This window comes from Lutra lutra, chromosome 9 (assembly GCF_902655055.1).
Source record: "Lutra lutra chromosome 9, mLutLut1.2, whole genome shotgun sequence".
NCBI lineage: Eukaryota > Metazoa > Chordata > Mammalia > Carnivora > Mustelidae > Lutra > Lutra lutra.
The window spans coordinates 136,514,903-136,528,410 of record NC_062286.1 but is presented as its reverse complement, the minus strand read 5'-3'; the positions used below and the strand labels follow the sequence as shown (position 1 = coordinate 136,528,410).

General features: G+C 41.8%; 1 protein-coding gene across 4 annotated transcripts in view; it reads right to left on the bottom strand.

Annotated features, from left to right (window-relative positions):
- Positions 1 to 13,508, bottom strand: part of DOK5 (docking protein 5) — a 156,581-nt gene that overhangs the window by 41,209 nt on the left and 101,864 nt on the right. For all 4 annotated transcript variants that reach the window (XM_047746338.1, XM_047746335.1, XM_047746336.1 and 1 more), the window contains one exon: positions 10,811 to 11,000. In XM_047746338.1, coding sequence (XP_047602294.1) covers positions 10,811 to 11,000 — 190 coding nt within the window. The remainder of the gene's footprint in view (positions 1 to 10,810; positions 11,001 to 13,508) is intronic.

Here is a 13,508-nt window from a genome sequence, read left to right as displayed (position 1 = left end):
AGGCTTTGGGTCACGTGCCGTCAGTGGACCTGGACGATGGGATCGGCCACGTGCACAACCAATGAGTTGATCAAACACGCACGTAATGAAGCCCCAGTAAAACCTCTCCACTGTGGTTGGGGGGGCTCCCTCGCCGGTGATACTCTGCGTGTACCGTCAGATGCTAATGGGAGGGCAGGATGCTGCTCTAACTCCACCGGGGGAGGACAGAGGAGCTCTATGCCGGGTACTGCTCTGGATTCTGCCCCCCCTACCCCGCCCCTTCTTCCCTTGTTGATGTTAGTTTTAGTTACTCTGTATCCTTCGCTGTTAGAAGCTTTAACCATGAGTTTCATAGATGTCAGTTGTCTCGGCCGCGACAGATCGACCAGGAATGTGAGGGTAAGAGGATGCTGAAAAGAAATTAAGAGACAAAGAGATGGGGGCAGGAGGAGCACCAAGGAGGATGTCCAATGGTGCCAATTTTATTCAAGGCTGTGAGGCATTTTATAGCTAACACAAACAATCATAAGAAAAGTGTCTATTTTTAGCTGATTACTAAAGAGTTTGCAACAAGCACAGAAAATCCTTCAAGCTTTCCCATTATCTATTTCCTCGGCATCAATAGCAGACCCTCTAGCGTCAGATGACTGACTTCAAGGCCACTCAAGACATAGTTTATGCAAGCACAGCTCAGTCTTAACAGTGGTGTAGTCTATAGTCCGTGCAAGGACAGCAAGGACCAGCCAACAATTTCTGACCCCGGCCAAATCGTCTCTATCTGACTAGCGAACGTGTGGGATGTCACGTAGGCGAGCGCAAAACACATAGCACAGACCCTTTCTCGGTGCTACTCGGCTTCATCGACCTAAGCCTTTTGTTCGGCTACTCAGCCTTTAAAGGAGGCACAAGTCAGGGCCTGGTTTGGTTCTCGTCTCAAGCCTTACGGTGGCCTCCCACAGTCAGTAAGCTCTGAATCATTCTAGTAAATTACGAAACCTTTGGCGGTTGTGGGAATCCCTCCACTTGCAGCTGGTGTCAGAAACGGGAAAGATCTCGGGGACTGTTCCTGCAAACCTTGCAGTGACCCACCTCCACCCGCCACCCCCAGGGGCACCCCAACAAAGACCAAAGCCCAATTCTTTACAGTGGCCTTCAAGCCCCACATAGCCAGACCCTGTTGCATGTCTACCTTTACACACGGTGCTTCCCCCTCCCTTGTTCTGTCCAGGTCATGCCAGGTCCTTGGCTCTTTGCACGCTCCGCATCTACCCGCCTCGGCACCTTCTTCCAACCTCCTGCTTCTGGCTGGAATGCTCTCCCCGCGAGTCCTCCTAGAGTTTTTGTCAGGCATCCCTGACTTGGCAAAGCCAGTCCCACTCATTCTATTTAAAATCACCCCCACTCCTTTGGCACTTTCTGTTGAATGACTTTATTTTTTGCTGTGGTCTTACACAATCTAACATCTCTTTTACTTTTTAAAATGTCTATTATGGTCTATACTCCCCTTTCCTCTACGGAGTGAATTTCACAACAGCACAACCCTTGTGTGTTTCATTCATGGCTCCACACCAGGCTCCTCGCGTGCACTCAGCGGACATCTGATGGAAGAAGGAAATGACTCGTTTCTACTAGACCCTTCTAGAGTGTGAGGTACCGTCCCACAGAAAGGAGCCACCTACACTAGTGGATTATTGCCTGCAGCAGACAAATGGCCAACAGGTACATGAAAATACATCCAGCATCACTAACCTTCAGGAAAATCAAAACCACAATAGGATATCACCTCACCCCTGTCAGAATGGCTACTATGAAAAGCAGAAGAGATAACAGGTGTCTGGGAGCATGTGGAGAAAAAGAACTACTTGTGCACTGTTGGCAGGAATATGAACTGGTACAGCCCCGTGGAAAACGGTATGGAGGTTCTTCAAAAAACTAGAACTGCCATACGACCCAGCGATTCCACTGCTGGGTATATATTCAAAGAAAATGAAATCACCATTCCAAAAAGATACACACACCCACGTTCACTGCAGTGTTATTTACAATAGCCAAGACATGGAAGAAGCTGAGTGTCCACCAATGTAAGTGCATAAAGAAAAAATATATACATATACACATATGCACACAATGTAATATTAGCCATAAAAAAGAAGAAAATCCTGCTATGTATAACACCATGGACAGACCTCAAGGGCATTAGGGTAAGTGAAATAAGTCAGATAAAGACAAACACCGTATGATCTCACTTGTCTGTAGAATATAAAAAAGCCAAACTCACAAAAGCAGACAGCGAATGGTGGTGACCGAGGACTAGAGGGTGGGGAAAATGAGGAGATGAGCACAGGGCGCAAACTTCAAGTGAGAAGGTGAGTAAGTTCCAGAGATCTATGGTACAGAATTGTGAGTACCGTGAAAAATACGGTATTGCATACTTGGAAGTTGCTAAGAGAGGAGATCTTAAATGTTCTCAACCGCACACACACAAAAGGTAACGACGTGAGGTGGGGACGGTGTTAAGTGAGCTCACCACGGTGGTCCTTGTGCTACACACATTGTACACATTACACTTAATGTTGTAAGTCCATACAACCTCAAGAAAGCTAGGCAAATAAACAAAATAAAAATAAACATACAATTTTTCTTAAAAATGATGGCCACACGACAGGATGTACTGACGAGAGGTTTTTCCCAAAGGTCACGACAAAGTCATCCGTTCCTTTAGGGATTAAACATGTTAAAATCACAACAAGGAGGCAGAAGGGACCTGGCTAAGCTTCTTATGTATGATGTGGCCTTGCCTGTCTGAGTTCACACTCCCACACCTAGCACAGATCTCCTGAATGTGACTACTAAAAAGCTGACTCTGTACAGTAGAAAGGAGACTCTCTCTTCTCTTTCACACCTGCCTCCATTAAAGGAATATTTATGATGCGTGTGCATTATCTTTATAATTAAAATTACTTTTGAGATAAACGCTGATGGGGAATAAAAGTCCACATAAATGGCACAACTATTGTTTGTATTTTCGTGCAAAAGGAAAGAATTCCACTTTACTTATTTATTTATTTTATAATTTTTAAAATTATGTTAGTCAGCATACAGTACATCATTAGTTTTTGATGTAGTGTCCCATGATGCATTGTTTGCGTATAACACCCAGTGCTCCATGCAACCCATGCCCTCCTGAATACCCACCACCAGGCTCACGCAGGCCCCTACCCCCTCCCTTCTAAAACCCTCAGGATGACTCCTGGAGTCTATAGTTCCTCATGGTTCATCTCCTCCTCTGGTTTCCCCCCCCTTTATGTTTCCCTTCCTTCTCCTAATGTCCTCCCTGCTATTCCTTATGTTCCATGTATAAGTGAAACCATATGATAATTATCTTTCTCCATTTGACTTATTTCACTTAGCACGATCTCTCTCCTCCAGTTCCATCCATGTTGACGCAAAAGCTGGGTATTCGTCCTTTCTGATGGCTGAGTAATACTCCATTGTATATATGGACCACATCTTCTTTATCCGTTCGTCTGTTGAAGGGCATCTCGGCTCCTTCCACAGTGTAGCTATTGTGGACATTGTTGCTATGAACACTGGGGTGCATACGGCCCTTCTTTTCACTCCATCTGTATGTTTGGGGTAAATACCCAGTAGTGCAATTGCTGGGTCATAGGGTAGCTCTATTTTTAACTTTTTGAGGAACCTCCACACTGTTTTCCAAAGTGGCTGCACCAACTTGTATTCCCACCAACAGTGTTAAAAGGGTTCCTCTTTCTCCACATCCTTTTCAACATTTATTATTTCTTGCCTTATGAATCTTTGCCATTCTGACTGGGGTGAGGTGGTATCTCGGTGTGGTTTTGATTTGAATCTCCCTGATGGCTAATGATGATGAATATTGTTTCATGTGTCTGTTAGCCATTTGGGTGTCTTCTTTAAAGAATTGTCTGTTCATGTTTTCTGCCTATTTTTTGACATGATTATTTGTTTTATGGGTGTTGAGTTTGAGAAGTTCTTTACAGATCTTGGATACCAGCCCTTTATCTGTAGTGTCATTTGCAAATACCTTCCCCCATTCCCTGGATTGTCTCTTTGTTTTGTTGACTGTTTCCTTTGTTATGCAGAAGCTTTTTATCTTGATGAAGTCCCAAAAGTTAATTTTCGCTTTTGTTTCCCTGGTCTTTGGAGATGTGCTTTGAAAGAAGTTGCTGTGGCCCATGTGGAAAAGGTTACTGCCTACTCTCTCCTCTAGGATTTTGATGGATTCGTGCCTCACATTGAAGTGGACTAAATCTAGCCAAAGAGGTAAAGAATCTATACCCTAGAAACTACAGAACACTTATGAAGGAGATTGAAGAAGACACAAAAAGATGATAAAACATTCCATGCTCATGGGATCAGAAGAATAAACATTGTTAAAATGTCTATGCTACCCACAGAAATCTATACTTTCAATGCCTTCCTGATCAAAATACCAATGGCATTTTTCAAAGTGCTGGAACAAACAATCCTAAAATTTGTATGGAACCAGAAAAGACTCCAAATATCCAAGGAAATGTTGAAAAAGAAAAAGCTGGGGGCATCACGTTGCCTGATTTCAAGCTGTATTACAAAGCTGTGATCACCAAGACAGTATGGTACTGGTAAAAAAAAAAAAAAAAAAAAAACAGACACATAGGGGCGCCTGGGTGGCTCAGTGGGTTAAAGCCTCTGCCTTCGGCTCAGGTCATAATGCCAGGGTCCTGGGATCCAGTTTCCCATGTGGGGGGTGGTCTCTGCTCAGCAGGGAGCCGGCTTCCTCCTCTCTCTCTGCCTGCCTTTCTACCTACATGTGATCTCTGTCTGTCAAACAAATAAATAAAATCTTAAAAAACAAAAAAAAAACAAAAACAGACACATAGATCAATGCAATAGTAGAGAGCCCAGATACTAAGCAAGCCCACGTGTGAGATCCAGTACATGTTTATGCCATTTTCTCTACCCAACATGGCAGGAAGAATGGGGTATAGTTTGTTTGTCAATTTGCTTTCGATCATTTAATAAGAATGGGTGTATGGGGCACCTGGGTGGCTCAGTGGGTTAAGCCTCTGCCTTCGGCTCAGGTCATGGTCTCAGGGTCCTGGGATCAAGCCCCAGTCTCTGCTCAGCAGGGAGCCTGCTTCCCCTCTCTCTCTGCCTGCCTCTCTGCCTGTTTGTGATCTCTCTCTCTCTGTCAAATAAATAAAATCTTTAAAAAAAAAAAAAGAATGGGTGTATGTTCCCTAAAATACACAGGAATGAGAGATTACTAAGTAGCTTAAAATCAAGAAGAGAAATAGAATATGCAACAATTTATATTAGAAGAGCGATCCTGTAAACTCATCCGTTACAGGGGGGGAAACAATTTTCTTCCCCAATGAAAAGCTATTTCACCAATTACTTGTTTTCAGAGTGATATATACTAGACATGCATAATTTCTTTTCGGAGGCTGTTCAGATGCCTTTAATCCAAAAAAAAAAAAAACCTAACCCCAAAAACTTTTCACAACTTTGTGCATTCCCTTCAAGAAAAGTAATTTGTACATGCAACGTCAATTTTCACATATACTTGGCATACCTAAAAATTTCTCTTAAAATGATGTCAAAAGCACAATAGAGACTCTCTCTGGCTGGTAAAGAGAAGCACTCATGTGTGGTAATTATTCAGTACCTTCTGCCAAATGTCACCTGGGCTTCTTTCCCTCCTGCAGGTGCTAAACCCAGGGTATTAATTTAAATCACTCAGGAGGTAAGGCAGAGCCTGACACCGGAGCATGCTAACTCAGCAGCCAGCTATAAAATTAACAGGGGTACTTACTGGACACCTGCCACCTTTCTTTAAACAATCACATTTCAAGAATGGTTCCAAGGGGACGTGTTGATGCAGTTAGAACCTTCTAAGGCAGTTAAAAGTTAGATCTTCCCATCTTCACAGTTAGACCTTCCCATAAAAAAAAAAAAAAATCAGAGCCCCTGCTAACCTGATGTGTTTCACTGAAGTTTCAGGGCTTCCAAGTGGAAAGGAACAAACAAAAGACCAGAAAAACCTCAAACAAAGAAAGCAATATGTCTCTTGGCCCACCAAGTAATCTCACCGTTCTTTGTCTCCAGGGCCAAGGAGTGGCAATTAATCAGGCAATTGCACCTTATTAAAAAGCTTGTATTTCAACGCTGGATTTCTCAAGGCAAAAAACAGAGATATGATCTGATTTGCTTCTGTTGGGTGAAGAGGAGGAGAAATAACATCTAGAAGACTTTAAATGATCTATGATCACGATACTGCTGTCCATGAGCGACAAACAATCCTGGCTCTGGAATGCTAAAAGAGCAAACAGGAAGTTCCAGAAACTAAGAAAACAGCACACATCCAAATGGTTTTAGGGTGCTCTGGCGACATGAGAAAACGTTCCTTCTCTTCCCTAGCTCCACAGAAGTTCATGAAGAACTAGACTCACCTAGTGGATGGACTGCGACATTCAGCCTTCCTAGATAGTATCAGGGTTTGGAAGTAAGAAGACCGGAGTGCGACTCCTCAATCCACCATTTACTCGTCTAATGCCCCTGGACCAGTCATCCAGGTCTCCAAGTTTCCTTTTAAGATGAGAATGGTAATATTACCTACTTTCTATGAGCAGCAAATGGCTTAAAGGAGGCAGTACATGCGAAATACTCAGTATAGTGACCTTCATGTAATCACGGCTACGTAAATATCAGGGATTATTTTCAATGGCTGGTATGCCTGCAGGGACAGAGTTTTCCAACTGGATAATTGGACCAGATTCCCATTGGTTGTGGGGGATAGTTCCGAGCAGCGTATGCTCGCAGCATCTGGCCCCCCCATCCACTGGACGCCAATGGCATCCTTTTTCTATTGTAACAATAAAAAATGGCTCCAGACATAGACAAATGTCCCCTGGGACAAACACATCCCAGGCTGAGAACTGCTGTTCTATATTTCAGTGCCATTACGAGTGATATTGCTAATTACAGTCCAATAGCGGTTTTGCCCTCTTTGCTTTGGGCAGTTATTAAATGCTGTATTGGACACATTTTGTTAGATTTTCTTCCATTTTAAACCTTACATCCATCCTTCTTCTGATGGCATCGGTACCCTCTTCCTGCTTTGGGAGAACCACCCCACTGTATTTGTACCCTGCTTGCTTTGTATAAAGTCCTCAGTGTAGTACTTGACACCCTCAGGAATGTGAGGGTCCATATACGGTAGGAATTTCCTTTCTATCGGCTCAGGGCATGAGAAGATCCCAAAGTTCTTGGAAGCCTCTAAGTGGAGCCAGAGCAAAGACATCCTAGAAGAAACAGGACTGAGAGATGAAACCTACGGTCATTTAGCCTCTGATCAAGCCAAGCCTGATGCCATCCCTACCGCCTGGACCTTCAGGTATGTGAGCCAATGATCTTCTCTCCTGTTGTGTTGGGTTGGTTGACACAACTGTCTACTCCATGCCAGGCTTTATGCTAGGTATTTGTATAGCCCTTTCTACAGGTGGCCAATGGAGCTCAGAGAGTGAGGTCATTCCCTCAAGGTCCACACCCAGTATGGGGTAGAGCTGCAATCTCTTTTCATTTCCTCCAGTTCCTGTCTAGTTTATTACACGTGTCCTGGTGTCAGTCTTGGTGGAGCAAAGTGGGGCCACTGAACAGGAGTAACACTGAGTCTCAACTCTAACAGAGGCTGACAGCTTGTCCAAAAAAGACCGGTTCAAACTTCTGGGGGAGATTCCTTGTGTTCTGGTGGGCAAAACTGCAAAATCTTTGCAGATGCATGTTGGACCCATGAAAACTATTTGCGTAGAGAGACTTAAATTCTCTTCATTTATTGACAGGAGACAAGGAGAAAATTGTATTAGTTAATATGAAACTGCTTTGTTTTGAACACATCCAAAAATAGCCAAGGAAAAAATTATCTTCACTAATAAAGCAAGGTGATATGAAACCTTCATGCTTGGGGGAACACAAATGATCTTATTATCCTGAGCATCTTGATGGTAACTATAAAAATTCATCTTTATTTGAATTTCAGGCAAAATATAAAATAGTCATATTACCTTGTGTTTAACACTGTCAGTACCCTGCAAACTCAAGTCCTACTCTCAAAGTAATCATAATAAAACATCGAAGACCCTACTGGGGAGAAGCCCAGCACCCTTCCAGATCACCTGCGTGCACCGCTGCTGTTACCCACAACAACCTCTCGAGGAAGTTATGACTTGGATACACTTAAAAAGGAAGTTAAAACCTTTGTTCAAGGTCAATTTCTTTTTTTAATTTTTAAATTTTTAAAAAAATATTTTATTTATTTATTTGACAGAGATCACAAGTAGGCAGAGAGGCAGGCAGAGACAGAGGAGGAAGCAGGCTCCCTGCTGAGCAGAGAGCCCGATGCGAGGCTCGATGCCAGGACCCCAGGATCGTGACCCAAGCCAAAGGCAAAGGCTTTAAGCCACTGAGCCACCCAGGCGCCCCTCAAGGTCGATTCCTAATAAAGAACAGATGTCAGAAACTAGGGTCTCTCTGACTCCTGTCAGTGCTTCTTCCGCCCCACCGAGCTGTCGGAGAAATGAACAGGATCCTAAGAGCACATTCAAGACACTTTCCCTTCTGAGGACTCGCCTTCTGGTTAGCACCAGCCCCACAAAGCATGACCACTGAATAAGAAAAGGATTCAAAAGTACGAGTGTTCTAAGTCTGTACAATATTTGAGACACAACACTGTGGCGTGTGGGTGGCAGGTATTCTAGTCATTGAACAGCTGGAGAGCTTGGGCAAAGTACCCTAAAGGTCAGACCATAAAAAGAACAAAGTCATAGAACAAAATGCTTTCATTTTCTGAGTCAGCACTTTATGGCTTTTGGTCAAAGGCCTTGGAATATTTTTGAAATTTATGTCTCCAACATATCCATAATTTTCATCCATTTCTTTTATCTGAGCTACCTCAGTATCTCCCCATATGTACCTCTGCCACTTCTATCCCATTGTCCACAAAATATAAATATGGTATCTCACACACACACACACACACACACACACACACACACCTGCTTAGAAAATCTCTGTGGCTTCTTATCACACTTAGGAGAAAGATCAGTCTTTAAAATAATCTCCTAGACCCTTAACAGGCTACTAGATTAATAAGAATAAACTAAACTTTTGCAAGAGATGAGTGAGTAACATTAAAACCTGAAAGATAATGTCAGAAAAAGTTTAATATTAGTCATGAGACACTACAGAAGTTTACTAAGGTTTTAGTTTCTAGAAATTGTGATAGAAAGACATACTCTTCCTATTACTATTCCTATAAATCTAAGTAATAATTGAAAATTTTTAATGTTTGAATAAGGGCTACCCCAAATAGGCCCCACACATCCTGATCAAGGCAGAATTCCACTCTGCATCAATATGAAACACAAGTGGGAGATGCTATGAAGCATATAACCAACAGAAAAGTCTACTTCTATCATAAACCATTTTTCATACATAGATTTCACTGGTAATGATTAATACATAAATAATTTCTGAGACCAAAATAGGGAAACATACCCGCTTTCCCAAACAAATTCTGATCTTTCTACAGAAATGTTCCCATAAGGATAATAAACAAGTAATTCTGACAGAACATTGCTCTGAAAATTACAGTTTTATTTTCTAATGTGAGGACCTTTGCCATCTCTGGGAGATTCACAGACTCATTTATAGCATTTCGATTTCCAGGTACTTAAAAATAAAACAATGGGAAAGAGCTGTTTGGGAAAAAAGAGCTTAAAAAGTTTCAAGGAGAGTTGTAGGAGAATCAAATGCATCATTATTCTGAAAAGCAAAGCTTAGATAATTGGGCTTTGCTTATCATGGAATGAGCAGACTAAGTTGAGTAGACCATGACTATCATATAGTCACACAAATTAGGGTCTTAGGTATGTGGAACTTCTGTTTTCACTCTCCTTAGATCAAGTATTGTATTCTTGTTGGGAAGAACCATTCGCTTTTACCAACACACCAAAGATTTTTCAAAATCACAAGCTGACTGCTTTCAGTTTGAATATGAATGTCAGGCCATGTTACAGAAGCACTTGTATTTCTTAAAATTTAGTCATTTAAAATTCTAAAATATAAAATTAATCTCTGATGTTAAAAAATAAATAAATAAATAAAGAGCCCAAATTCTGAGGGAGGAACTGTGCGTGAGGGGGAGAAGAGTGAGATCCTGCTTAGATGAATCTCTTTCTAGCTAATGATCAACCCAAAGATTATCGGCACCCTCTTCTCTTTCCAAAATTGACTTCTGAAAGAAAAAAGGGAAAGCCCTAGAAGGGCTTATTGGGTCTTGATCGCAATAAGCCAGTTCTAGAATCAACCTCTTAGTGTTAGGGCTCTTCGTAACACCGTGGAAGGAACTCAGTCAATGGCGCCTTCAGAAATGAATGGCCCCTCCCACTGATCATCTACCACTGTGAGCCAAAGAGAAAACATAAACAGAATAACAATATGGATGTTTTCCAAAACCCAAGTAGCTGGCGTGGGTCCAGTATGACCCAGTAAATGGTACATTTTCAGCCTCTTTACCTAATTCAACTTCAGTTGGTGATATGGAATCAAACCATGCCATGAAAATTCATGAAGCATTCATGAAGCATTAGAACCCTTCGGGGAAATAAAGCCGTCCTGCATAGATGACTCCTTTAGAACATGCCGAGCCCTATAGGATCATAGCTCAACACGGCTGCAGAAACACACAGCAGGGTGGACCTGACACGTAGCCCTGGGGAGAGGGAAAAAAGAAGAACATCATGAAACTCACCTCCCTGCCTCAAAAGTGAACCAAGCAGCATCTCGCCCGTACCGTCGCAGGGCACTTAGCGGCCAAGAGATGAGTTTGACTCTGGGATTCTGGACGTCCCAAAGACAGATGTGCTCATATGTAATCTGCAAGGCACATTCGCCATGAACATCTAAGTTAGGGGACGGCGTCAAATACACATTGAATCTCTCTGGGAGAGAAACAGAAGGTTAGTTCTAAAATCCCGGGAATAAAACATCAAAGACATTGTAGGAACAAAGAGGCATTTCAAAATCATTCTAGTTCATATTCTAGGTTTAGGTTGAACATTCAGGAAGATAAGCTTTCTCATAAATTCACAGTCCCCGAAAATGATTTTTTTTAAATGGAGACCATGTTAAGTAACATAATAATGACGTGGTCTGGCTGTCCACATACACTAAACACTATTTACAGGAGCGAAGACCATTTTTAGAATTTTAGAATTTGCATAATAAAAAATATGTATGCCAATAAAAGACTAGAGCAATGAAACCATTAAAAACAATTTTTTTCCTGCCAAGTACATATTAATTACACCCACATTTTTGTGTTCACAAAAGATGCAGGTGCAAAATAATTGTCACATGATTTAATAATATTGAAGTTATATTGATCAACTCATAATTTTCATAACTAAATGAATAAAACTACATCCCAAGTTATTTAAATAGAACGCCATGCTGATACTAGGCATTTAACTGACCACCGGTTTGGGAAAAATCTAATGGATGTACTTGAATTAGTTTTAACAAGAACTCTCCTTAGCCAATTACGAATACCCATTTGCTCATTTGGACGACTGTTAAAATTTAACCAAGACCATTCTCAGTAAACGACCGGGCTTATTACTACAACCAAATTTTCATCCCCACAGATTCAGTCATGGTATTTCTGTTATATTTCTAGAAAATTCATTAATTAAGGAAATTATGAGTCAAAACGTGTAAGCGAAACATGAGCAAAAATATTACTACAGCAAACACATTTTCACCTACCCATCATTATGGTAGATTGCCTGTTATCTGATAAAATAGTATGGCACTGATCTTATTAGTGGTATTCTAAATTAATTGTTTTATTATAAGGACGTCATTAGAATTCTTGTCTATTTTAGCTCAGTTTAGTAAATGGGAGTGTCATGACTACATGATTTCATGGATCTCTTTTTCCAATTTTCTAAAGTTATTTCCCTCACCCAATAACTAATTGTTTGCTGCTTTCTGGCAACTATTATTTTTTAAAAGTATATTCTAATGGAGTAAAATCTCGCCCAGGGGAATTCTAGAAAAAGTCAGAAAGACTATCATCTTTAAGTAAAAAGTAAGAGAGACCATTATCAATTCACTCACTCAGAAGTTCTTCTGTAACTCTACCTCACTCAAGAATAACAACAGTGACAGTCGTAAGAGTGCCTGTGATGGTTACAATTACTTGAAGTCACGAAAATTAATATCGTAAAGTGCCTTCAAAGACTTAGTTGAGTTTTATAATGATCCCTCCTAGTTATGGGCCAGGGATATTCCTATTCCTGTTTGATGGAAGAGGAAACTGAGGCACAGTTGGTATGGTAAAGGGAATGCCTAGGCACAGCCCGTTCTTGGATTCCATTTGCCACACGACTGGCATACAGCTTCATAAATATAAATATACATTTGTAAAAAAATGGGTGCCTGAGCCCTGTAGATTTTTTAAAAAATCAAAACCTATCAAATTTTCCTATGTCTGGCTTCATAGGCATCTGTCCATGAGGCAACACAGGTGCATCCTCTCAGCCCGGAGCCCTCTGATTCAGGGAGGTACGCAACGAAGGGCCCAGGGCTTGGTTGTATGACCTTCGGAAATGGCTCGGCTTCCCTACAGCTCAGCTTCTTCCCAGTCTACAAAGAGACTTTTCTGAATTAGCCAAGCACTTGTAAGTCTCAGTCAATAACATTTCCGTGGAGAGGCATTACGGCACATATGGGGCATCCAAAATAGTCCCAGCCTGTCAACGTGTCATGAAGACAGAGTTCCAAGTGACAGCAAGGGCATTTTTTTACTGAGAGCTGGAGTGTGTGCCCACAGGAAGGGTCAGTACAATTCCACCTCTGCCACGTTCATCATCAACCCCAGGGGCTCATGGCCTTTTCTGGTGTGTTCCATCCTCACAGATCAAGTCACTAGGCTACCACAGAGCAGGACTCCAGGATCCAATCTACCCTGCCATAAGGTTTGGTTATTTGCAAACGAATACTCTCTCGCATCCAGGCTACTACTGTAAACCAATACTGAGTTTTGCCAAAATGTTCATGGGTATTTTGATCATTATTACCTAAAATGACTTCGTCCCAGGTTGAGTGCTGAGCTCAAGGATTTGGGCTCATGTGTTTCAATTAAAAAACAAAAAAAAAAACAAAAAAACGAAACGAAAACAAAAACAGGGGACTTAGGTGGATTTAAACCTGAGAAAATAGTCATGAAGTTTGGATTCTATTAAAAACATCTGGGGCGCCTGGGTGGCTCAGTGGGTTAAAGCCTCTGCCTTTGGCTCGGGTCATCATCCCAGGGTCCTGGGATTGAGCCCCACATTGGGCTCTCTGCTCAGCAGGGAGCCTGCTTCCCCCTCTCTCTCTGCCTGCCTCTCTGCCTACTTGTGATCTCTACCTGTCAAATAAATAAATAAATAAAAATCAATAAA